The 26,047-nt window shown below is 45.5% G+C and overlaps 1 protein-coding gene, 1 long non-coding RNA gene and 1 other non-coding gene across 4 annotated transcripts; 1 reads left to right on the forward strand and 2 right to left on the reverse strand.

Moving 5' to 3' along the window:
• Positions 1-862: 862 nt before the first annotated feature.
• Mkrn1 (makorin ring finger protein 1) lies at positions 863-23,312 on the reverse strand. 2 transcript variants are annotated; one of them, XM_085683886.2, is made up of 8 exons: positions 22,979-23,312; positions 12,338-12,466; positions 6,557-6,786; positions 5,469-5,695; positions 3,004-3,218; positions 2,178-2,288; positions 1,606-1,744; positions 863-1,300 (listed from the first exon to the last, which is right to left on the reverse strand). In XM_085683886.2, exons 1-8 carry the CDS (start codon positions 23,161-23,163, stop codon positions 1,094-1,096), a joined length of 1,443 nt encoding a protein of 480 aa, XP_085540012.1. In that variant the 5' UTR covers positions 23,164-23,312; the 3' UTR covers positions 863-1,093. The 2 variants fall into 2 exon arrangements, with proteins under 2 accessions (XP_085540012.1, XP_085540013.1); XM_085683887.2 differs by lacking the exon at positions 22,979-23,312 and adding an exon at positions 22,362-22,383.
• Positions 23,313-23,362: 50 nt separating this feature from the next.
• LOC146889540 (uncharacterized) lies at positions 23,363-23,793 on the forward strand. Its single transcript, XR_014999974.2, has 2 exons — positions 23,363-23,515; positions 23,600-23,793. It is a non-coding gene; the product is annotated as an uncharacterized LOC146889540 (long non-coding RNA).
• A 989-nt stretch (positions 23,794-24,782) lies between these two features.
• LOC146889541 (small nucleolar RNA SNORA71) lies at positions 24,783-24,913 on the reverse strand. Its single transcript, XR_015000016.2, has one exon. It is a non-coding gene; the product is annotated as a small nucleolar RNA SNORA71 (small nucleolar RNA).
• Between the last annotated feature and the right edge of the window lie 1,134 nt (positions 24,914-26,047).

A 26,047-nucleotide genomic window follows, 5' to 3' on the forward strand; every position in this document is an offset into this window, starting at 1 on the left:
TCCCCCTGTCTACTTTCAATGCTGGAAATGAGGCAGATACCCACAAAACAAATACAGAACCTTACAACAGAACCCTCAAACCAGGACAAAGGTTTTTCCAAAAAGCGCCTCAACTGAAAAGGCTAGACCATAAAACATTCAATACAATGGTGTGTCCAAGACCCAGCTTGTGCTGCTAAGGGGATAAGCAGGTCACTTACCCTCTACGGCTGATCCACTTCTCTAGCATACAGACATACAGAGCTACTAGCACTGCTATGTTACCAACTACTGACACACTCTCGGTCCTTTACGATCTACCTGCCACACACGGCTGAAACCACTAATCCATCTCTGCCCACTAAGGCTAAGAACACTGCACCTATGCACAGATGGGAAGCTGCTCACATGCTCGATCACACTCAACACCAAGTCCATTGATCCTTGGAAGTTACCTGCCAACTCTGCATTGATGGAACGTCACTGCATCCTTCTTGTTTTTACATTTTCTTACGTTAACCTTAACACGTTTGCACCTGGTTCTGGTTACTCAGTAGTAGTATTTCTTGCGTGCAATTGAACAAGAGCCCCAAACCACAGGACAAGCACATGTGATGGGGATTAGAGGGTAGGGAACAGACAGAGAACCACCAAGAGGCAGATCTCACAGAAACCGAGGAGCCCTCCTACCCTAGCACAGAGAGCAGCTTGCCAACTTAGGTCCCTTTTTTTCCCAATTGCCCCTATCCTTGAACCCCCAAAACATACTCAGTGCTTTTTCCTTTGAACTTGGGGTCTCAAATTGAGTGTGCAAAATCCATGAACACAACCTGGCTGAAAACAGATGGCGCGACAAACCTACACTAACTGTCTGACAGTTAAATTCATGTTACAAAAAAACTAACGTGAAGATTTATTTTTGTAACTTTTTGAAACAGAAAACAACACACTCTTGGGGGAAGGTGAGGGTAGAGGAGCAGGCCCTGGGGAGTGAGGACAACAGCACCTGGAGTTCGAGAGGCCTGCCTAGGAGAGCCACACGCACTGCCACACAGCACAGGGGACAGCTACTGTCTGAGGCTCCGCAGACCAGTTCCCACGCCACGCAAAGCTGCTATAGATCCAAGTCATAAAAATCCTCCAGCTCATCGTGAAACAAGTCCCACTCGTCCTCAGAGTCTGTCAGCTCGTCGTCCCCACCTGCAGCCAAAAGCATAAGCAACATCTCGCCCAGCTCAAAGGTGACAACCTCCTCTTCGTCGTCAAAGGGGTTGTTCTCTCTCTCCTCAATGAGCTCCCAGAAGCGGCTCCTTCGTTGGGCCTGTAAGAAACAAGGCCATGATAGGGTGGCACTGTCGAGCAGTGTCTTCTGTCCTGTTGCTTAACAGGCAACCGTGTGGCCAGAGGGCTCGGCGAACCAGACTTCTGTTAGTCCACCTTACCAATGCCTCCCCTCTGGCTTTGAGGGCTTTCCTCTCCTACCCCTCCCGGTTTTCATGAGGTATGACTCCTTCACTCTAGCCTCCCTCCCAGACCTGAGTGTCATCCTTCCCCTACCCCAGTATGTGCAGGGCTCAGCTGACAGTGTGGCATTTCCCCTCCTTTAGAAAAACAGGTGAGAGTTACCCGGTATCTGCTTGATGTTCCCACTTTCTGTCTCTGTGGCTCCTCTCTACGGCCATCAGGGTACGCATGCTTGTAAAAACAGTTCCCTCCAAATGGGCAGCTCCCACGTCCTTCATCAAAATACCTGCACGCCTTGTTGCTGGAAAGGAAAATATCGCAACCCTTATTCACAGTGGACTTCAGGCCTGGATTGACTTATCACTGAGGCAGAGCCCCCCAAGACGTGTTCTTAGAAACGTATGCTCTAAACACTGACCAGAAACATCCCTGCTTAAACTAACGTATACGGCTTGCCAGCACTAACACCAAGTGAAAATCCTTTGGAATCCCAATACATAGGAACTCACCAGGCAACTCTTAAGACCTGGAATGAGCTAGGCTTCAGCTAGAGGAGACTACCTTGGAACAGTCCCTCGGCAGACACCCAAGGAATGTGTTAAAGGCAAGAGACAAACTGGGTAAGCAGTGACGGGTGACAAAAGAAAGCAGCCTGGGAAGTCAAGGGAAGGAAGGGGGAGCTAGGAGCACACAGCGCAGCACTGTTCTAGCCAAGGGAGCAAGGCTGCTCATACCTCATGGCCTCCTTGTATTTCTGAATGAGTTTCTGCTTCTCTTCTTTCTCTTCCACCCAGTACTCACTTGGAATGACAAAGTTAGATGTGATCCGGCATTCGGGGCAGGACCTGGGAAACAATGAACAGGCTGCAATGCACGTCCCCCTCTACACCCTGGTGCGTCACCTCGAGACTTAGAGCAACTGACAAGAACGGGAGCATTCAGAAAGGGGTTCCACAAAGTCACAACTGACCCTTTCTTTGGAGGGAAGACAAAATCCTTCATAAATCAACTCAATGGCTAGCCAGTTCAAAAAACAAAAAGTTTAAAAAAAAACCAAAGGGGGGAAAAAATAAAAAACAAAAAGAAGACATTTCACACAGACTCCTTCTTTCGTTTAAATAAATTTATTTCTTGTAACTTTGCTCTGTTTGGATTGTGTGGCTTTTGTTCAGCTATGAGAACAGTTTTTAAAGGATGGTGGATTATTGGCTAGCTTAATGAATGGAATAGGAAAGTGGAAAATGTAAAAGGCCAAGAAACATACATTCAGAGCTAGATACGTTTGTTCACGAACTCTAAACTGTCAAATCCATTAAACACAATCTCCTCAAAAAACACGAAGAGTCTACTAACTGATACACAGGATTTCCTCATTCAGATAAAAAGACGACCTAAACTAGCAGCTAGCTCAAGCACAAAGAAGAAATCCCAGTTAGAATGCCCAGGTTCATGATAAAATACATGCATTTAAATGTGGTCCTTCTGGTTCAAAGTTGGCACAAGTTACTAAATCCTTCCCGAAAATAGAAAGCACAAACGAAGATTGGGGAGGAGTCTCACTTTATGATCTTGCTCTCAAATTGCTTAGCACTTCTCCATTTGCGGATACACTTGAGACAGTAGGTGTGGTTGCAGTTGGACAGGATCCCAAAGCGGCGCTCACTGGGGTTGGCTTTCTCATAGACCACCTCCATGCAGATCCCACATACCATGTCCTTGCTGCGCTGCACAGCAAAAGAGAGCTCCATGTCCTTCTCATGGGCCTCAATGCAAGACTGCAAGAAGGGAGACAGAGACAGAGGCACAGTCAGGCTGCTGCAGTTCCGAGACTCCACAGTCAAGTCGCCTACCCATCTGTCTCTATCTGACCTGGAAGAAGGATTTGTTAACAAGCACAGTCCAGGCAGCCACTGTGAAGTCTCACAGCACTAGAGTCACAGCCCAACTTCTGAGATCTGAAAAGATTATCCAATTCCCAAGTACCCCCAAGAAGGCTAAGCTACCTCTCCCCCTTATTATCATCATGTGCTCACTATTCTTCATAAGCCCATCCTCCTAACAGTTATTTGTGTGTGGGCAACCATTATCCTGTGGTCTGCCAATTCTGTGGCTTTGAGACTAGCTGGATGGACTCTCTTCCCAAGGTTACCTGTTATTGTACTGCTGAGTGACAGTCTGAGTTCTCAGCACCCATCCCCGCTCAGACTGTATGAATGATGCTGTTATCAAATAGGGCACTGGCCACACAAGCCTAGCAACCCACACACAGAGGTGGGGGAAAAGGAACTGTCCTCTGACTTCTACAAAGGTGTGGTGGCCACACAAGCCTAGCAACCCACACACAGAGGTGGGGGAAAGGAACTGTCCTGACTTCTACAAAGTTGGGGCATGTATGAGCACACATGAAGTAAGAAAGCTGAGTGCGGGTCTTGAGAGATGCCTTGGCATTTAAGAATACCGAGTGCTCCTGCAAAGGACCTGGTTCAGTTCTCAAAACAAGGCAGCTCCATAGCTCTTGTTCCAGGGGATCTGACACCTTCTTCTGGCTTCTGTTAACACTGTGCATGTGGTGAACAGACAGACAAACACACACACTCAACACTCATACACATAAAATGACAAATCAAAGCCAGCCAGGTACTCAAAAGTGCTAAGCAGAATATCAGCTGACCCAGTGACTACTTCCAAAGGACAACCAAAGCAGGGTCAGCCTGGTACACAGCTTAGATCTGTGCACCTACTGCCAGGCCTCACAAGATAAATTCAACCTCTGGGGTCCACATAGTTCATCCAAGCTGTCCTTTAACCTCTATACATGTGTGCTGTGAATGCAACCCTCTCCACTATGTTAATTAATGTAATTAATATATAAGTCTAAGATAAAACATATGCTCACAAAACAGAAATGTTCATAATATCATAGCAGCCACACCTAATAAAAAGTTTAAGAAAAAAGGAGAAATCTGCATAAAGATGAAATCTCCAATAGAAAAACACAGGATTGGGGTTGGGAGGACTACCCAGTCAGTAAAGTGCTCGTTGTACATACAAGCATAGGCTCCTAGGTTTGGACTCTCAGTATGCATGTGAAAGCCAGAGACAACAACATGCATTTGTAATCCCAGCACAGAAGCATAGACAGGTAATCTAATTGGTGAGCTCCAGATTAAGGCAGAGACCTTGCCTCAAAAATTAATGTAGAGAACAAGAGAGGAAGACATCCAATGTTAACCTCTGGCCTCCATGGACACACCTGGGAGCGTACCATGTAAACAAATGTGTAAGTCACATTTGTTGTGTACCCAGTACGCAACCACAAAATGAAGTGCCGATATACACTCCAACAGGGAAAACCTTGGAAACATCCTGCTAAATGAGGAGCAGTCAATGAAGGTCATATTCAGCCACATAATCATGTAGAATTGGCACAGTATCCAGAGAAACAAGGCAGGTCCACTGTTGCCAGGAGCAGAGGAAAAGAGCACAGGCTGACGACTCAGTGGATTTAAGGTTTCTTTGGGGATGAAAATGACCTTAGAATTATAGTAATGACTGAAGAATTATTATGAATATATTAAAAGGCAATGAAATATGCATTACAAAAGAACTATAAGAATTATAAATCTCAGAAAAATTATTATTAGTAGTAAAAAGGATGCATAAAACAAAGCAAACCAGGTGGTGGTGGCACATGCCTTTAATCCCAGCACACGGGAGGCAGAGGCAGGAGGATCTCCGTGAGTTCAAAGCCAGCTACAGAGCGAGTTCCAGGACAAACTCAAAGCTAGATAGAGAAACCCTGTCCCGAAAAAAACCAAAATACCAAACAAACAAAAAAACCCCACACGTTCTAAAAACCCATAGTCAGAGATTCTGGAAATAGAATTCTCTGTAGGAAAGAGAGCATTGCTATAGCCCCACTCTTCAGACCCTCTTGCCCTTGGCCTCCACAATGCCGGGATCACACGGGTACATCAACACTTATTAATTCTTCAGACTCAGCGGAAGCTTCCTTGATCACTTACTTTTATGTGTTGTGACCTCTGGGCAGCATCCATTGGGTGCAGGACCTGTAGGCCACACATGTCACAGGAGTCTCCGTGGAGATACACACAGTTTTCCCCATAGCGACACTCTCCCACTGCAGCATAGGGGCAAAGCTGCTTCTTTGTCTCCACTGCAGCTGGCTCCTTCTCTGACTCTTCCTTGGTCACTGAGCCCTGCAGGGGTACTTCAGTGCAGGAAGGGGCAGCTGAAAATGTTTAAGATGGTAGTAAAGCTCCAAATACATAAGGTACAAATATGAACTAAGGTAACAGAACTACAACTGTAAGGTAACAGAGAACCACTTCAGTGAAACCTAAAGTCAGACTACTCAATTTCTACTTTCTCCCCAAGCCCTAATTTTGGTTTTTCAAGACAGGGTTTCTCTGTCCCCTTAGTTTTTTGAGACAGGGTTATACAGGCCAGGCTGGCTTAGAATCTGCTGTCTGCCTATCTCAAAATATCAACTGATGGAATTACAGGTATACACCCCCACTCTCCAGCTCCATTTTCTCTGCCCCCCCCAATAACCCTAGGCTGGCCTTGAACTTAATCCTCCCACCCCAACCTCTCCAAGGCTGGTATTACGGGTGTGTGGCACCAAGTCCAGTTCTGCATGTGAATTTCTTAATATTAGTAGGTATTGGTTAGTGGGGTAGAAAGGACCAGGAGAATCGGGAGTTCAAAGTCATCCTTCACTATTTGAGGAATCTGAACTACCAGGGACCCTGTGTCAAAAAACCACACCAAATAAAGGACTGGCAGTGGGCTGAGTGTTAGCTTAATAGTAAAGCATTTGTCTAGCATGTGCAAAGCCCAGGGTTTGATCCCAGCACCACCAGGAGCAGGCGGGGGACAGCATTCGGAGACATTTCAAGTTTTTAAACATGAATTAATTTTTATTAGAGTTCAAAAAAATTCTTTTACTTCATCTCTCTTAGATAGCCCAATCTAAAGTGTTGACAATAGGTTAAGCTCAAACACTGGAAACAGGAAAGCTGAACTGAGTTCACTGTGGCCTGTCACTTAGCCCTTTGATTGCATTTTACAGGATCCTCACAATACTTACTACGGCCACAGTAAGGCTGCCCGGGTACAAACTCAATGGCATTCACCCAGTCCTCTGAACCTGCTCCTACAGCTGCAAAGTTTGGGTTTCTTGACTCAGCTTCGCCTGGATTCATTTCAGCAAGTGATCCAACTCCCGAAGAGAGACTTGAGGAAGCAGCAAGGGATGGTTTTGCACTCAGGTCTGTTGCAGTCACTTCCTCCTGTTTCAGTGGCTTGCTGTGTTCGTATCTGACACACACAAAAGGAAGCAGTTACTGTCTCCGGACTTTTCAAATGTCAGCATGAACATAAACATGACTGGAAGCAGCTGAGAGCTTGTCAAGATGTATTCTTATGTGTGTGCATGTGAAGCAATGCGTGTAGGTGTCCACAGAGGCTCAAAGACACATGTAGATCCCTAGGGCCAGAGTTAACAGGCAGTTGTGCGCTGCCCAATGAGGGTGCTGGGATCCAAACTCAAGTTCTCTCCAAGAGTCAGTGTTCTTAACTGCTGGGCATCTCTCCAACCCCAGGTAACTTTCAGAGATGGTTTGATCATGTAGCTCAGGCTAGCCTCATGGTCAGTATTTAGCTCATGTTGGTTGGCTTTGACTGCACAGATCCTTCTGCCACAACCTCTCAAATGCTGGTACTACAGGCATATAACATACCTGGCCTGATTTTCAACTCTGTGAATTGAACCCATCTTGTGCACCTGAGCAAGTACTGGGCTATGCCTTCAGTTGGACATAAAGCCCATGACGGTGTGTTTAGAAAGCCTCATTGTGATGTCATACTGTTGATCAAGGCTTGAGAGCAAGACTAAGCAAACTTTACAAGGTCTCAAGTACAACCAGAGAGCTATCTGGGAGACTGAGGCAGGAGGATTCCATATTTGAGACCAGCCTAGGAAACTTGCTGAGACACTGCCTCAACAAAATTTTTATAAATGACTTATTTTCTATTTCATGTGTGTGGTGTTTTGCTGCATTTGTCTGTATGAGGGTGTCAGATCCTCTAGGACTGAAATTACAGGTGGCTGTGAGCTGCCATGTGGGTGCTGGGAATTGAACCCGGGATCTCTGGAAGGCAGCCAGTGCTTAAACACTGAGCCAAATCTCTTCAGCCCCTCAAAACAAAATTTAATAAGGGGTGCCTCTGCATAATCCTAAAACTTGATCAGCTAAGGAAGGAGAATTCTTACAAATTTGAAGACAATTTAGACTACGAATTGAGTTCTACCTCTTACTCCCTAAAAAACAGACTAAAAGAAAATTAAACATGTTCAAGCAATTAACGTTTTTTTCTCATTATCTGGCAGTAAACATCTACCAAGTGCTAGGAACTTGTGTAATCTGCTGTAAAATCAGTACAAATGACGTAAGGTCTCTTTACAAAAGGAGACCATTAACATGGAGACCGGTTAAGCAGGGTATCAAGCAAGTGCCTCTGCCACCACTTTGAAGGTCTCAAAAAAAAAAAAAAAAGGAGAAATCCGGGCAGTGGTGGCACATACCTTTAATTCCAGCACTCAGGAGACAGAGGCAGGCAGATCTCAGTGAGCTTGAGGCCAGCCTGGTCTACAGAGCAAGCTCTAGGACAGCCAGGGCTGTTACAGAAAAATTCTGTCTCGAAAAAACAAACAAACAAACAAAAAAACAAAAGAGAAAAATCCAAATAAGCAAACCCAAAAACCTTTGTTATGAGATTATATTCAAGAATAAATAGAATGACCATGAATGCATATAAGACAGGCCCAGTGTGTCCTGTAATCCAAGAACTAGGGAAGCTAAGGCAGGCAGATCTCTTAACAACTTTGTCTACAGAACAAACTGCCAGACAGTCAAGATTGTCTCCAAAATAATAAATAAGACCTACATTACCAAATCTACTTAACGAGACACTGATTCCCTTACAGATCTGCATAGAATATGTTCTGAAGTAAAATCTGAGTAGATACCAGGAAGGACAAACAAAGAGCAAAGAAAGAAAAGCCAAGGCCAGCAGGATGGCTCCATGGAACCAGACAGACAAATGGCGCAAAGACATTCAGACAAGCATACTTGTCCACACAATAAACTAAACTATATTTAAGGAAGGGGGGGGGCTGGAGAGATGGCTCAGTGGTTAAGAACACTGTCTGCTCTTTAGAAAGTCCTGAGTTCAATTCCCAGCAACCACATGGTGGCTCATAACCATCAGTAATGAGATCTGGTGCCCTCTTCTGGCCTGCAAGTATATATGCATGCAGAACACTGTATACATAAATAAATAGAAAATAAATCTTTTTTTTTAAAGGTAAAAAGCTCAGTGCATGCGGGGAGTGTTTGAAGAACACAGACCGACACACTACATATAAATCAAAACCAGAAAGAATAGCTTTGACAGTTTCAGGCTTTTTGTTTTTGGGGTTTTTTTTTTTTTTTGGTTTTTTGTTTATTTTTATTTTTATTTTGAGACAGGGTTTCTCTGTAGCTTTAGAGCCTGTCCTGGAGCTAGCTCTTGTAGACCAGGCTGGCCTCGAACTCAGAGATCTGCCTGCTTCTGCTTCCCGAGTGCTGGGATTAAAGGTGTGCGCGGCCACCACCAGGCCTGTTTCAGTTTTTCAAGTCACAGGGTTTCTCTTTATACCTCTGACTGTCCTGGAATTCAATCAGAGATCGGCTTGCCTCTGCCTCCTAAATGCTGGGATAAAGGCATAAGCCACCATGCCTGGTGGTTTTGTATTTTATTTTGGTTTGGTTTCGTTTTTTGTTTTTTGCTTTTTGGTTTTTTTTTGTTTTGTTTTGTTTTGTTTGGCATCTCATTATATAGCTCTGGCTGTCCTGGAACTCATTGTGTAGATCAGACTGGTCTCATACCTGAAGATATCTATTCTCCTGCCTCTGAATCCAGAGTGCTATGATTAAAGGTATGTACCACCAGTATACCCAGCTCAAGACATCACTTAATACAATGGACGTTGTATAATACTATGCCTGGTGGCTTTGACATTTTTAAATGGCTTTAAAAGACATTTTTTTATCCTTTTTCTTTTTCCTTTTTCTCATTTGTTTTGGTTTTTCAAGACAGTGTTTCTGTGTACCTCCAGCTGTCCTGGCACTTGCTTTGTATGCCAGGCTTGCCTAAGAATTCAAGCAATCTATTCACCTGCTTCGTGCTCCAGAGTGCTGGGATTAAAGGTGTGCACCACTCTGCCAGCTCAAGACATTACTTAACACAATGTAAGTTGCATAAAATTAAAACTATGGTCACCCAAAATAAAGCTGCAAACTGAAACACTGCTGTATCCGTTAGTTTCTGTTATCTATGGCTGGTTTTTGCCTGAGAAACCATGCCTTCTGTCAATCCAGCCTATAACGATCCTAACATCTGCTAGAATCATGAGCCCCTGGGACAGTCTGTTATTACAGCTACTAAATTACAAGAGGATGTGACAAAATTGCTGGTTCTTTCAGAGTGTTAAGTGATGAAAATGCTGAGAAAACAGTGGATTCTTCCATATTCTGTATCAATATAGTATAACTTCTTATATAAAGAACTTCAATGAGACTGGCAAGATGACTCAGTGGATTGGCTCCTACCTGCCACTAAGCCTGATGACTGTGACCTGAGTTCAATTTCTGGAACCAAGGTGATGGAGGGAGGATTTAAGTTGTCCTCTGATCTCCATGTGAGTAGAGTAGAGAGTACCTCAGCTGAGCCACATGTCCCCTCACTCTGCCCCAGGGTCCACTCCCTACAGCTCTCTGCTATCCTCAATATTCCATTTCCCTCCCCAAGCTACTGAGGGCCAAAACTCTCAATTGAATCAAGTAGGCTCCCCACAGTGAGCCTTGTCTATAAGATTCAAAGAAATTTTCCCGCAAAGAACTGCTCCTTCATCCCAGGGTGTGACATCCTGACATCATCTCCTCCTTTTAGCATGGCAACAGAGGACTAAACACTAAACTCGGATGTCAAGGGATCCATTTCTGATCCTTAGTTAGTGGGGGGGGGGGGCTTGCTTTTTACCCAATTCTTACAAATTCAGCTAAGTCTGACTTCCAAGCATTGACTATCGGTGTGTGCATGTGTACGTGTCTTTCTGTCCATCCATCTATACGTGGCTGTGATACAGGTATTACATAGACCAACAGATTCTACCACACTATCTTTCTATCCATCCATCTGTATGTGGCAGTGGCTACAAGTCTGACCAAATATATTTTGTTTTCAAGCATATTCAAGACTCTTCTCCAACAGTGAAGTCCAATACCTCTTCCCTTCGTGTGGCTGGACTTACACACTTTGTCCAGACTTGTGTGAAAGTGACAGTGTGTGTGTGTGTGTGTGTGTGTGTGTGTGTGTGTGTGTGTGAGAGAGAGAGAGAGAGAGAGAGAGAGAGACTCCTCAGACTAGGTCGTTTGCTGAGCCCTCTTTGACTGCTAGCACTGAAGAAAGCAATACAAGGACATGACAGCAGCCATTTGGAAAGGTCCACTAGCAAGAAGCCAACGTCTCTGCCAGCAGCCACATCACAAGTGATTTCCCATCTGTCAGTCACCCTGGCCAAAACCCTGCCATTCCTTAAAGTCTCTAAACTAGAACAATTCTGACCGCAGGCCTCCAGAGATGACGATAAATGCCTACTGTCTTAACCTGCTACCTCTGAGTTAGTTATTAACTTAACAGCAGGAGACAAATAATACATGTAATACCTTCTAACCTGGGAAGACCTGCTTTATTCAGTTTCTACATAGAACCCACTACTGCTAACAGATCAGGTGTCAGGCTTATGACAGCAATACCATGCCTAATGGCAGAGCCTGCTTAGTACCGAATGCCTGTTGGTGTGCAAACACTTTGGAGGTATTCTGGGAGAGCCCTGCCTAGAGCACTCCTTCCTAAGCTTATGTTGTTTCCTGAGCTTAGGCTGTTCAATAGTTTTAGACCAACGGTTGGTCTATGAATAATGAGGCCCCAGGCTTCATCCCCACAACTTCAAAGGGTGTGTAAAGGACTAGTGCAGTACTCCAAATGCCCAGACCCATCTCACTCACAATCCACACTAGGAGAGGACAACTAAATAAACCTCACACCAACCTTTGTCTGTTTTCCTCCTAGTTTTTGTGACAGGGTCTCACCATGCAGTCCTGGTTGGCCTAGAAACTTCCTGAGTAAACCAGGCTGGCCTCAAACTCACATGACATCCAATGCCTGTGCTTTTATTTGTGGTTTGTTTGGTTTTGAGAGTTTTTTGCACTGCAGTCCAGGCTGGCCATGAAAATCCTGTCTTAGTTTCCTATGTCTTGGGATTAATAGGCAGAGACCAACACATACAAATTCACCTTTGCCACACTAAGAGATTAAGTTTGGAGACTTTGCTCCACAAGCATCAATTAAATTTAACCGCCATATTCCAAGCATACTTTAACATGTGACGCAGTTCCTAGATAGACTTCTGTCAGTGTACTAACATTCCTAGGAATGTTACTGGTCTTCTTCAGCAGTACCCAGGGCCTGAACAAGACCTCTGTCACACTAGGTAAGTGCACTACCACTAAGCTATAGCCTCAGTCCATTTTCCCTTCAGAGTCAAGGTCGGACTCTGCAGCCCTAGCTTCCCTCCAATTCCAGTCTCCAGCAGCAGGGGTTACAGGCATGTGCCACCACAGCTGGTCCAACAAGGACTTTTCAAAGCATAACCATTTTTAAGAGTGTTCTGCATAATGCGACTAGAATTATATATACAAAGCTACTAGGATTACATATTTTAGTTTCATTTCTTCCTCATCTCACCCTTGAACAGAAGCCTTACCTGCAGCGGTCTCCGTACACACAGCACCCTCGTTGAAAATACTTGCACACTGCACCGTATGGGCTGTCGGAAAGGTCATGCGAGTATCGACAGTTATCTCCTTCCTTACAAACCCCATGCATAAAATATCTGTAAGACAAAGAACCAGAAAACTAGATTAGAAGACGCCAGCTCTCAAAAGAATCCATTACCACCACATTCTCCTGGCATGCTCACAGCTATCCAGCTAACACATGAAGTCAGTCTAGGCCGGGTGGCCAGGAACACCCATTTGGGTCCACAGATGCAGCATAGGGATCAAGGTGCCTGCCCCCAAAAGGTAGATGTTTATACAGGGTTCCTTTTGGGGGGGGCACGTGAACTAGGGTCTCAAACACAAACACTATCACTGACTGAACTGTCTCCCCAGCTCCCACAACTTGGAGATTTAAACATTTGTCTTGTTCACTGAAGGTCAGGTCTGACCACTGTCCTTGTTCTTGCAGTGCTCACTAATGCCAGCTCCTAACCACGATGATCTGCAAAGCACATCAAAGAGAAGGAACCACAGAGACTAGAAAGTCAGGCTACAGCTTATATTTTACTTTTGTCAAGGCAACAATTTTAATTCTTTAGAAACCACATGTGAAAACAAGCAAAATTAGGCCAGCAACTTTAAGGGATCTTAGGCACGCAGTTTCTCGACAGCAGCAAACAGCAGCACCATCACCTAAGCATTTGCTAGATGCTCTTCCAGCCCTTCCTAGTCCCTAGTACAATTCTTTCTCTTTCTTTTTCTTTTTCTTTTGTTTTTGTTTTGTTTTTCGAGACAGGGTTGAGTTTCCCTAGCTGTCCTGGAACTAGCTCTTGTAGACCAGACTGGCCTCGAACTCGCAGATCCGCCTACCTCTGCCACCCAAGTGCTGGGATTAAAGGTATGCACCACCACCGCCCGGCTCCTTTTTAAAAGATTTATTTAATATGTACAGTGTTCTGTCTGTATGTCTGCCTGCAGGCCAGAAGAGGGCACCAGGTCTCATTACAGATGGCTGTGAGTCATCACATGGTTGCTGGGACTTGAACTCAGGACCTCTGGAAGAACCTCTGAGCCATCATCTCCAGCACCCTAATACAATTCTAAATTGCACTGGAGATTAAGGGGTGGAAAGGGTTATTTGTAGAGCCCTCCCTCCATCTGCACATTAATTCTGCCAGAGTCCATTTGTCTATTCCCTTGATCTCTGAGCAGGACAATGAAGGTTACTTTTTGGCATGTCAAAGGAAGAGAACTATTTCTTGGGTATAAATGTGGTTGGCCGCAGAGCACTCTGCTATACCCTTGAGCCGCAGCTATACGGAGAGCACAGGGAGAAAAACCAGTGGAGACAGTTCCACAGATTCCACGTCCCACTGAATTGAAAGCTATATTGAATGGCTTACAGAGAGCTGAATGTAGCACAGTGGAAGAGTATGAGCTTACACACGACCCACAACAAAATAAAAGAAAAAGCTACCGAGGAGTCAAATGAGTCTGAGTCTATACATGTTACCTGCAAATGCAAAAGACAACAGAAGAAAAAGAATCCCACATCTTGTTGGAAATTGTTTCAAGATCCTACACCCTAGAATTGCAGGCTATAATATAACAAAGCGCATGGTGGCATGTCTTTTGATCCCAGCACCTGGGAGGAGGCAGAGGCAGGTATATCTCTGTGAGTTCAAGGCCAGCCTGGTCTACAGAGTTCCAGGACAGTCAATGACAGAGAAATCCTGTCCCAAAAACACAAAACAAACAAGAACTCAGCAGGAAGTAGAGTCACACACACATAGCCTCATTCCAACTGTATCAGGTCTAACCTACCCTAACGCAGGTCTAACCTACCCTAACGCAGGTCCAACCTACCCTAACGCAGGTCCAACCTACCCTAACGCAGGTCCAACCTACCCTAACGCAGGTCCAACCTACCCTAACGCAGGTGTAAGCTTGGGCAGCTACATACAGTGCGATCTTCTGAAAGCTTAAGGCTTGAACTCTGTAGAACATTTTAAAAGATCTTTTATTAAAAGTATCTGAAATGATGTTAGAAACACAGCTGGATGTGGTGGCTTATATTTGCAATCCCATGAGGCTGAAGAAGGAACATGGTTGAGTCACAGTTCACCTAAGTGTTTAGTTTTATGTGATTACATGACTTTTCTGACACTAATATTCTGTGAAATCTGAGACATTATGAGATGGCACAACATGTAACAGACAATAGGCAAAGAAAAGGCAAAGCACTCCCAAGAATTTCTCCCCAAAACAAAAGATGGAAGTGCTTTTGTCAGTGTGGTGGTGGTATAAGCCTACTATCCAGTACTGGGGAGATGGACACAGGCATTCAGATACTGTCTCAAAAACCAGAACAGAGTGGAAAAGATAACTTGGTGCTAAGACTGATAGCCTCAGTTTGACACAAGGGATGGACATAGGGGAACTTGACTCGTGACTTGCCCTGACATTCACACACACACACACACACACACACACACACAAATGAAGCAGCTTTTTTTTAAAAAAGCCTGTGGATATACCCCAGCCAGCAGAATGTTTACCTCGCATGCACAACGTTCTAGGTTTAAGGCCTATTATGAGTCCCACAGCCTAAAACTAGACTGCTTTACATTGCTAGTGTACACTGTGCAATTCCACCAACAATAAGGTAGGTGGAGGCAGAAGTTCAAAGTCATCCTTGGGTACCTAGAGTGTAGGACAGGGCTGGGCTACATGAGACTATGTTTAAAAACAAAAATAAAAACCTCAAGTCTACACCTCTTTATTTTAGAAGGGAAAATAAGGAGTTAAGAGATGGCTGAATTGTTAAGAGCACATACTACACTCGCAGAAACCCTAAGTTCAGTTCCCAGCACCCAAGACCGACGGTGCACAACTCCAGAGACCTGAGGCCTCTACTCCCTACAGGTACCCACATACATGTGCACATACCCACAAACTGACAATTGAAATAAATCCTAAAACTAAAACCAAATGGCTGGGAATATAGCTGAGTTGTAAGGTGCAGTGTATTTGACATCCCTAATCCCCAGCACAGAAAAAAAAAAAAAAGGGAAAAAAAGTAAGAAATAAATGCAGTTCCTCTGCAAGACCAAGAAGTATCCCTCCCCACTTTTTTGAGACAAGATCTCACTATGTATCCAGAGATCTGCCTGCCTGCTTTGGCTTCCTCCAAGTTGGGATTAAATATGTGTATCACCACATGTGGCTGACGTGTATACCACGTGTCTCAGAGGATACTTTAAATCCCTAGTTGGGAAGCATCATGATCTAGTCTTCTTTACACTCCCTATGGTATATATCTCTCTATATAAGACACCCAAGTACCATAGTAAATCATATCAGTGAGCAAATTAAATGTACCTAGGCAGGATTACCTCTACAAAACCACCCAAATGTATATAGCACTCATTACCTAAGAAAAAATTCTCAAGGAGAAAGGAGAAAAAAAAACTAAATATTTGACACAGAGTAAGGTTATATCTGCAACCCCAGATATTTGAATACTATTTAAAGAACATTGCAATAAATATTTTATCTCAAAAAGGAGAAAAATGGGGCTTGTTGTTGCAAACCTTTCATCTCAGCACAAGGGAGGGGGGAACTCGAGGTGGGCTAGAGTGTGAGGCCAGCCTGGATCAAAAAGGAATAACAACAAGAGAGTAACAAGAGCCTCTCTTAATTTTGGTTTTTTGAGACAGGGCTTCTCTGTAGCTTTGGAGCCTGTCCTGGAACTAGCTCTGGTAGACCAGGTTGAGCCTTGAACTCAGAGATTGGCCTACCTCTGCCTTAAAGTGCTGGGATTAAAGGCGTGCGCCACCACCAACCATTAAGAGAGAACAAACACAAAAGCTGGATATGATTCCTACACAATCTTAAACAATCTGGTGGCTAAAGCAAAGGGATTATTGAGTTCAAGACTGGCCTAGGATACATAGTGGGACTGTCTCCCCACTTTCACCCACCCAAAAGGAAAAAAACCCCACTGTGATTGGCAAAAAATAGGTTTCAGAAGACAGGTGACCTTTGATCCCAGACAGCTTGGGAAGCAGAAGTGAGCATATCTGTTGAGTTTGAGCTATATAGTGAAACCCGTTCTCAAAAATGAATAAATTTCACTAGGAGCATTATGGCAGTTGGACAAGGGAATGTTAGAACCTATTTGAAAGGTACACTGTGATTCCAAAGTCACATCAGCCATTTTTTGCGTTAAAAACAAAAAACAAAAAAGCCTGGGGCTGGCATGAGGTTCAATTGGTAGAATACACGCAGTCCTGAGTCCAATTCCCAGCACTCCAGAAACGGGCATGACAACGCATGCCTGTGATCCCACCTCTGCTGTGGCAGAGGCAGAAAGATCAGAAGTTCCGTCTCAAAACAGAACAAGGAAAAAGCAAATTCTTGCAACCTGCAGTTCAAGGCCAGATTCCCGTAACCTGAATTCCCATTTCAATGAAAACAAAACAACAAAGCCAGATATGGAGTCACATGACTTTAATCCCAGGATTTGGGAGATTGAGACAGGATCTGAGGCCAGCTAGACTTTGCCTCAATAATAAAGATATATAATTTGGAGGAAAGAAACCTTAGAATTTTTGTGTTATTTCAACTGCCAGAATATTCATTTTATTATTATAGAAGCATTCTGATACAGAAGCATCTAGGTTAAAAACTACAGCTTGGGAGCCGGCGTGATGACGGCTCATAGTTAGAGCGGTGGTTCCTCTTCCCGGGACACAGGTTTGATTTCAAGCTCCTACACGGTGCCTCACAACTGTTACGACCTCTTCCATTTTCCCCAGGCACTGGACATATGTGGCACAGACAAACATTCAGGCTAAACACATAAAATAATTCACAGCCTAGAACGCTGTAGTTAAAAATGAGTACAGAGCAGGGCGGTGGTGGCACACACCTTTAATCCCAGCACTCGGGAAGCAGAGGCAAGTGGATCTCCATGAGTTCGAGGTCAGCCTGGTCTATAAGAGCTAGTTTTAGGACAGGCTCCAAAAGCTACAGAGAAACCCTGTTTCAAAAAACCAAAAAAAAAAAAAAAAGAAAAATAGAAGACTTGACTTTGATTAGCAATAACCCACCTCAGGTGCCTGTTACCTCCAGCTCCAAGGGGACTGGTGTCTCTGGCCTCCGTGGATAACCACATTCACATGGACAGGTGGACACACACTCACACAGAATAGAAATAAATCTTGTCATTCTGGTCTACACATTGACTTCCAGGTCAGCCAAGGCTACAAGGTGAGATTCTGCCTCAAAAAACCAGTAAATACGCCAGGTGGTGGTGACACGTGCCTTTAATCCCAGCACTCGGGAGGCGTAGGCAGGCAGATCTCTGTGAGTTCAAGGCCAGCCTGGTCTACAGAGCGAGTTCCATAACTGTCTTCACCCCACAGTCAGTGCAGCTAGCCAGCAGTACTGTCCTCACAGCACCTCTCTAGTGAGGCGAAAGCCAGCCTGTTGGTGGCAGTATAACACTGTTTCTCACAACAAGTACCCACAAGCAGAGGTACTTGTTTCTTAGGCAGCACAAACAAAACACAAGTCTCTCGGAGGCATTAACAGTAGCTCATGAGAAAGTGAGACTGAACAGTTAAAATGAGGCCTGAGCTCGCTGAGGAGGTCTACCTTCTAACCACAACACTGTGAGCAGGAGGCAGGCACATCTGTGTATTAGGAGCTACACAGTAAGATCCCTGTCTGAGAACAAGGAGAACATCCCCAGCTGGAAGAGCTGGCTCAGTAGTTAGGAGCACCACTTGCTTTCACAGAGGACCCAGGTTTGACTGCCAGCACCCATGGTGGCTCACAACCAACTGTAACTCCATTCAGTTCCAGTGGACCTGAAGCCTTCTGGCCTCAGTGGCTACCAGGCATGCACGTAATACATTCAGGGAAACACTCATACACATTAAAAGTAAATTATTTTTTCAAAACTAAAAAATAGGGGCTAGAGAGGTGACGCATCAGTTAAAAGCACTGGCTGCTCTTCCAGTGGTCCCTAGTTCAATTCTTAGTACTCACAGTCTACAACTGCAGTCCAATGGGATCCAAGGTCCCCTTCTGGCATGCAGAAGGCCATGCAGATAAAACAACCATATACATAGATAAATAATGTATACATAGATAAATAATAAAAACTCTGAGATAGATAATTGGGGTTCAACCCAAAAACCAGAAAAGCAAAGCAGCCAAGCCACTAAAGAAGTCTTACCTCTAATAAGGCTGAGTAACAGTAGACTAAGCAGAGTCTACCTCTCTCCCATTTTATGTTCCCTCCAGTGCTGAGATTAAAGGCAAGTTGACTTCCTAGTACAAGGGGAATAAAGGTGTAGGCCCTCACCACCTGGATTGGTTTCTGCATTGCTCTTGGGTAGCCTAGGATGGCCCTGAACTCAGATCTGCTTTGTCTCCCAAATCCTGTGATTAAAGGTGTAGGTCACCACTGCCTGACCTCTAATGGCTTAGTTTTGCTCTTCTGATCTTTAGGCAAGCTTTATTTACTAAAATAAAATATCACTATAAAAATAAATCTTAGAAAACAACAGCATTCTTATCTAGCAAGTAACCTTAAAGAGGAATATTCCCGAAGCTTAGAAAACACCCTTGGAGGTGGTGCAGAGCCAGCTCAGCAGTTAAGAGCACAAAGGCAGGTGGGTTGCTAGCACCCACCCAAGGCAACTAACTCACAAGAGCCAGTAATCCAGTGCAAGGGGAACCTGACACCCCAAGGGCACTAGTACCTCCGGGATGCGCCTTTTCTCAGGAGCAGGTGTAGCTATCAAGCACACTGAAAAATATTTATAAGGTACACGTCTGCAGTGAACTCAGTGCACATTCAGTCCATTTGCTGAAGTCTGAATAAGGTAGTCCCAGAAAACATGTTCTAATAGGTCCTCTCTCCCTTTAGTAACTTACAAGTGTACTTGAAAAAGTTCAGAATGGATGCATGAATGTGTGTATGTAAACAATTTCTGCAATTTTAAGATTTTATTTATTTTTATTTTGTGTGTGGGTATTTTGCCTGCATGTATATCTGTATCTGCATTGTATGCTAGCAGTACCAACAGAGGCCAAAAGAGGGCGTCGGATTCTCTGAAACTGGAGCTACAGTCAGTGGTTAGCCACCCTGTGAGTGCTGGAAATTAGACCTAGATCCTCTGGACGGGCAGCAAGGAAGTGCTCTTAACCAGTGGGCCATCTCTCCAGCACCAGTGCACTTTTTTTTTAAAACCGAAGGCAGAAAATTCCTAAAGTCTTATAAAAGAGTTATATCAACATCAACTGAGCATCTATTAGTTATGCAGAGCACTGAGGAAGAGCCCTGCAGATAGAACAGACTCTGCTTCTCTAAAACCTCAAAGTCTAGAACAAAGATTTCATAGTTGTTATTCCTCTGTTCAAAGAAAACTTTAAGAGATCATGTTGTTGGCAACTAGAACAGAAAACAATGTCAAGCATTTACAACTACAGCATATCAAATAACCTGTGGTTTCTAATTAGGCTGCTGTGGTCAAGACGTCATCCTGCCTCAAACTACCGACTGGCCAGAGAACAGATGTGTGCAACTATCAAGGGCTCTACGTGCCATCATAAGGGGCTCTACAAATTTTTAGATAACTAGTCTAAGCAAACGCTATGGAGAAGGGTACTTCATTGACACCAGTCCTGAGACAGAGGCAGGAGGATCTCGGAGTTCAAGGCCAAGTGCTGTGTAGTGAGATCCTGAATTCCTGGTTTTACCTGTACTTTCCAAACACTATTTATTACTATAGGTGTGGCCACCATGTGAAACTCTAAGTTTGTGTCTTGCTTGTTTCAATTTCTAATTTACCTAAACTAAGCCATCTTGCTGATCCTAAGCCTGCATCTTAAGTGTTCATACTGTTTTCTCAAAATTTACCTCAATTGGGAGGCCAGTCTGGTCTACAGAATGAGTTCCAGGACAGTCAGAGATACACTAAACCTTCCTATGTACCCTAGGGCAGGCATATAAATCGCCATATTTCCTAGGCTAGTCTAGAATTGAAGATTTTTCTGTCTTAGCCTCCCCAAGCCAGGATACTCAAAGTTTTGTGCATCTGTATGCAAGACTAGGGAAAGAAGCTCTCTGAGTCATCTCTCCAACCTCCAAAGGAAATTTCTTTTTAGACATAAAAGTAACGTTCACAAACAACTGTTCCAAAACACCTAGAAAACTCCATTAAATCAATGCGCCTTACGTTGCTGGGCTTCGCCCAAGGTTATAATCCAGCACTTAAAATCAAGGTCATTGCCTGGTGCTAGTGGCACACGCCCTTAATCCCAGTACTCCAGAGGCAGTGGGGGGGGGGGGGGGGCAGGGATCTGAGTTTGAAGTCAGCCCAGCTCCAAGACAGCCGGGGATCCAGAGAAGCCCTACCTCAAAATAAACAAATGAACATGTCAAGGTCATTTCTGCCAGCATAGAGCATTCAAGGTCACCCTGTGCTAAATAAGACCCTTTTTGTTTTTAAAGACCCGAATTGGACAAGATGGTATAGGCCTTTAATCTCAGCACCAGGGAGACAGAGGCAGTTAGAATCTGTTATCCCGGCGGCAGTGGTGCACACCTTCAATCCCAACACTGGGGAGGCGGGCGGGGCGGGGGATCTTTTGTGAGTTCGAGGAGGCCAGCCTGGTCTACAAGAGCTAGTTCCAAGAAAGGCTCCAAAGCTACAGGGAAACGCTGTCTTGAAAAACCGAAAGACAAAAAAACTCTCATGTCTCTGTGTTAAAGTCAGCCTGGTCTACAGAGCATGTTCCCAGGACGGCCAGGTTACACAGAGAAACCTGTCTCAAAAAATAAAAAAATTAAATTTTAGAAGACCCTAAATGTAGGCTCTAAAAGACGTCTGGTGAGGGACTAGAAAAGAAGAAATAAGGAAAAGTAAAAGGGAAGCAGGGGAGAAGCCAAGCTTATAATCAACCTCAGCCCTGGAGAGAGATGCGGAAGGATCAAGGAATCCCAAGTCATTCTGGGCTACACAAGCTTCTTCATCACACACCCCACACGCCTCAAAATAAAAAAGGGACCGTTGCAAGATGTCCTAGCTGATAAAAGCAATGGCTGAGTTTGATTCCTGGAACCCACAGGAAAGTGAAAGAGATTGATTAAAATTGTCCCCTCTGACCTCCACAGGTGCTCTGTGGCCCGGGGACAGTATCCCACAGACACATCATCACACACATACTAATGATTACTTAAGAAAGGAAAATGTTGAAACAGAACTTTGCATAGAAGCAGGCGTCTGACAGAATGATAAAGAAATCGATAACGAAATGTTATTTGGCAATGGGTATTCAGAACTAGACTAGAAGAAGCTAGTAGATGGGGAAAAAAAGTCAAGATACTTAAAATTTCATTGAAGCCCGGGTGTTAATTAACACTTGTTATTTCAGCACTGGGAGGGTAGAGGCTGGAAGATGAAGTTCGAGGCCAGCCTGATCTACATTGCAGTTCTAGTACAACCGGGGCTGCAAAGCTGGAACTTGCCTCAAAAAAGGAAAAAGACCAAAAGACCTTAGGATAGAAATTCTTCAGTTTCGGAGTTAATGCCAACACCGAGTTCTTCGGTAGGAACAAACAGCCTTTTGCATTTGCCTATAAAATGTCCTTGTCGGACGAAAAGTGGTTTCCCTTTGGATTTTTTTTAACCGATAGAAAAGCGTAACAGTCTCTCTTGATGGTTAAATCAATATAGTCGGGTGTGGTATCATACGCCTGCAATCCCCGCACTCGAGAAAAAGGCTTGCCGAAAATTCTAGGGCTGTCAGGACTATATATAGGTCAACCGGGCCAACACAGCAAGGGTGTCTGTCTCAATAAAACACCCTCCCCCAAGTCGTTAATACAACAAACACCCTTCAAAATTTATAGCTAGGAAAAAATTTTTTATGGGTACTGTATAGCCGCCACCTGATCATTCATTTTTCCAATAATTTCGTTTCGCTTACCAAACCAGAACCAACCCTCTCTCCTAGGATCTCTTTTCTCGCAAAGAGGATCGCCGCTCAAAGGGACAGTAACAATAATGGCAGTTCATAAAATCAAGGGTGGAGGAGGCTAACGCCGGCTCCGAACGCTCGGTTCGGAGACAAAGCTCGGAACCGCCAGCCACCGACTACATACAAAGGAATACAAAAGCGGCTGCTCCAGGCGGGGCGGGGGTGCGCGGCGCCGAGGGTAGAAAAGACGTTACAAACGGATGGCCGGGCGCGGAGGTCCCGGGGCCGGCCGAGCTCGCCGGGACCCTCGGAGGAGCTCAGGACGCCCGGAGGATCGTTGGAGCCCGACTCGCAGCGGCGAGCTCGCGCCGCATCCCGGGGAGGGGGACGCCTGTGCTCACCGCACGCACCGGAGCGCCGCTGGAGGAGGGGAGGCGGCGGGACCGTCCCGCAGTCCGAGCCCGCAGTCCACGACCCCGCAGCGATCCCGCCGACAACCTCCGCGGGGGTTGACGCAGCGATGCTCTGCGGCCCGGCGGCCGCTGCAGGGGACCCCGCGACGCCCGCCTCCGCCTCCCGCTCGGCCCCGCAGCCCCCGCCCTCCGCCGCGCCACGCAACGTCCTACCTGCAGGTGACCTGTTTCGTCCAGCCGCCGCCGCTGCCGTCGCTGCCGCCGCCCCCTCCGCCCGCCCCCGGAGACAGGGCAGCGACTGTGGGGATAGGGGTGAGGGAAGCCGCTGCCACCGCCGCCGCTGCCGCTCCTGCTCCTGATGTTGTGGCTGTTGTTCCGGGAGCCGCAGCCTCCGCCATTACTGTTTATCCCACACAGCAATGGCCCCGGAACTTCCGGGATCACATAGTTCCGGTCCGGCTGAGAGGTTGAAGACGGCGAAGGGAGGGGAGGGGAGGGAGGCTGTGGAGCCCGAGCGTTCCGCTCCGTCCCCGCGCCGAGTCGCCGCGTCTCCGAGCGCTCGGGCCGGGGGAGCTGCGGGCTCCGCTGACCGCCCGCGGCCCTCCCCACGACGATGCTGATTGGTGAGATCTCAGGCTCCGCCCGCAAGGGGCGGGGCCGCGCGCGCTAGCCAGGTGTGCTCGGATGCTCCAGATCCGAGCCACCAGAGGACCACAAACAAGAGCCGACCTCAAAGCAATGGCTCATGAGGTAGACGGTGCGGGGCAGGCCTGGGTGTGTGTCTGCTCTTTCCCTAGTATGAACTGGATACCTATTGTGCTTCTCTCTCGGCAGGACAGTGGCCCCTATCTCACAGGGACTGTCAGAATCCATGTTGTTGGGAGTACCAGGCAGGCGTGGTGGCAGACATCTGTAATCCCTGCACTCTGAAGGGTTGGACATCAAAATCGCTGAAGTTCGAGGCTAACCCACGCTACATAGTCCCGGTCAAAATAATAATAGTAATTAAGTAAATAATGAAATGGTAATGGGAGGTATCCCATGTGTGTAATACGAGTGTTTGGGAAGCTAAGGGAAAAGGATCACAGGTTTGAGGCCAACCTGGACCACCCTGCAAGAATCTGTCCATAAACATACAGTCTTCGAGGGCATGTTTCCAAAGGCTGGTTCCCTGCGACTAAGCCCATTCTCCCAAAGTTCCCACCACTCTCCAAAAGTTATGAATTCACCAATAGATTAATCCACCGATGAGGTCAGTATTGCCATGATACAATCGTCTCTCCAAAACTGTCCTGACAGCACTGACCGGGAAAACCAAGGCTACATCACATGAACTTTTCTGAGGAGCATTTTAGACCCGAAGCGCGCTCTCTCTCTTCCTCTCTCCCTCCCTCTCACTCTCCTCAATATGTAGACCATGATGGACTTGAATGAACAGAGATCCGCCTCCCAGATATTGTATATTGATATTAGCAGCCTTCGCCACTGCCCCCTTTATCTTTTTCATCTATAAGGTCTGTTGCACAGTTGCTGGGGACGCAGCAGAAAAGTGAGCAACAAATTCTGTGGGAAAGTGCTTGTCTCTGAATCCTCTGAAGTGCTGGTGTCAAGACTTTGTGTGCTGCAGTCCCCACACCTGAGCCTGTTACCATGCCTTGGAAAAAGCTCTTTCATGATAGTCCAAGTGGGCAGTGTCTCTAGTTTCACTTTGTGTGGGGGTCTTGTCCACTCTCTCGCCCTCTGGTGTCCACCAACATCTGGAAGGGAAGGAGGAGGGATCAGGGAGCCTTCTACCACACAGGCTTTGGGAAGCCTCTCTTGCAGCAGCTGCAGAAGGCAGGAAAGACTGTTCCACAGGAGAATGAGACTGGGGTTCATAGGCCAGCATAGAACACCTCAAGGCAGAGCCCTGCTCCTACCTCCCTTCCATACGTCTCTGAGAACACTGCCCCGGGGCTGACAGAGGGCACTCTAGTGTCAGTAGTCAGACATCCAAGAAGCTGTGAGAAGGAGGATGTATTTGAAAGCATCACAGCTCGGCAGAGGCAGGAGTGGACATTTCAAACACGGAAGAGGCTTTCAGCATCCTCTCCCAGCAGTACCCATGACCAGAGCATGGGAAATCCATAGTCACTTTAGAATACAGGAACCCCCTTTATTTTATTTTTTTAGTCAATTCAAAAATTTATTAGACACAGGAAAAAAAAAACGATATCTCTAAGTCAATTCTTGTTAGATTCCTAGTAAAATAATACAGTTGAACAGAAAAACACTATACTTTTAGTCTAAGATATGTTGTTGAAGGGGTTAGAGAGATGGCTCAGCAGTTAAGAGCACTGCTGCTCTTCCTAAGGACCCGGATTCAATTTCTAGCACCCACATGGCAGCTCACAACTGTCTGTAACTTCTGTCCCAGGAGTTCTGACACCAACACACAGTCATATATGCAAGCAAAACACCTGCCTATATTAAAATACAAATAAGTCTTTTTAAAAAAAAAGATATGTTGTATTTTTTCCTTCTTCAGATGACAGATGGTTACAGCTGAATACAGGAATGAGTGTACTTGTCCCAAATGTACAACGTAAATACAGACATGATAAACTGGAACCGGCCAACTTTGGGCCCTGAGAATCTTTTGTGTAGAATCATGGCATTCTCCCAGTCCCAGCAGAGGTGGTGCAGCCTGTGCTCCTGGTTCCCCAGCTGACAGCTTTTTCTCTGCCTGACTAGAGATCTCCCCTACCAAGCCCATGCTGCTTTGCTGGGAGAGGGCTCTAGGGAACCCACACTGATGCCAAGGCAGGTAGGATGCTGCATGCCAATACTGGAAAGCAGTGGGCTCCGGAGGCTTGAAAGAGGACAGGCAAGAAGTTACCTCCTTTTTTTTTTTTTTTAATTTTGTATGTGTGTGTTCTTTTTTTTTTAATTATCCATTTAAAGTGTATGCCGTGATTCAAATATATAATAAAGAAATCATTATTAACAATAAATCCATTATCTATCACGTGGTTTGTGTATAGTAAGAAGCTAAACTCTAATCTTTAGAAAATTTCTAATAAATACTATGGTATTTATTATACACCTCATTTAGTAGGTTAGATCTCTAAACTTACTTGTCCCACCTAACTACAGTAACTTTGTACCCTTTGCTGGGTTTCCCCATTTCCTGTCTTCTGCCCGTGGCAACACTGTTGCAGTGTGTTTCATTTTTTTCAATCCCACAATCCTTTGCCTACCCTAGAAGTCTGAAGGCAAGGTGGGGGTCACGCAGCGCTTCTG

Source organism: Myodes glareolus, chromosome 25 (genome assembly GCF_982192425.1).
Source record: "Myodes glareolus chromosome 25, mMyoGla1.1, whole genome shotgun sequence".
In the NCBI taxonomy this organism is placed as follows: domain Eukaryota; kingdom Metazoa; phylum Chordata; class Mammalia; order Rodentia; family Cricetidae; genus Myodes; species Myodes glareolus.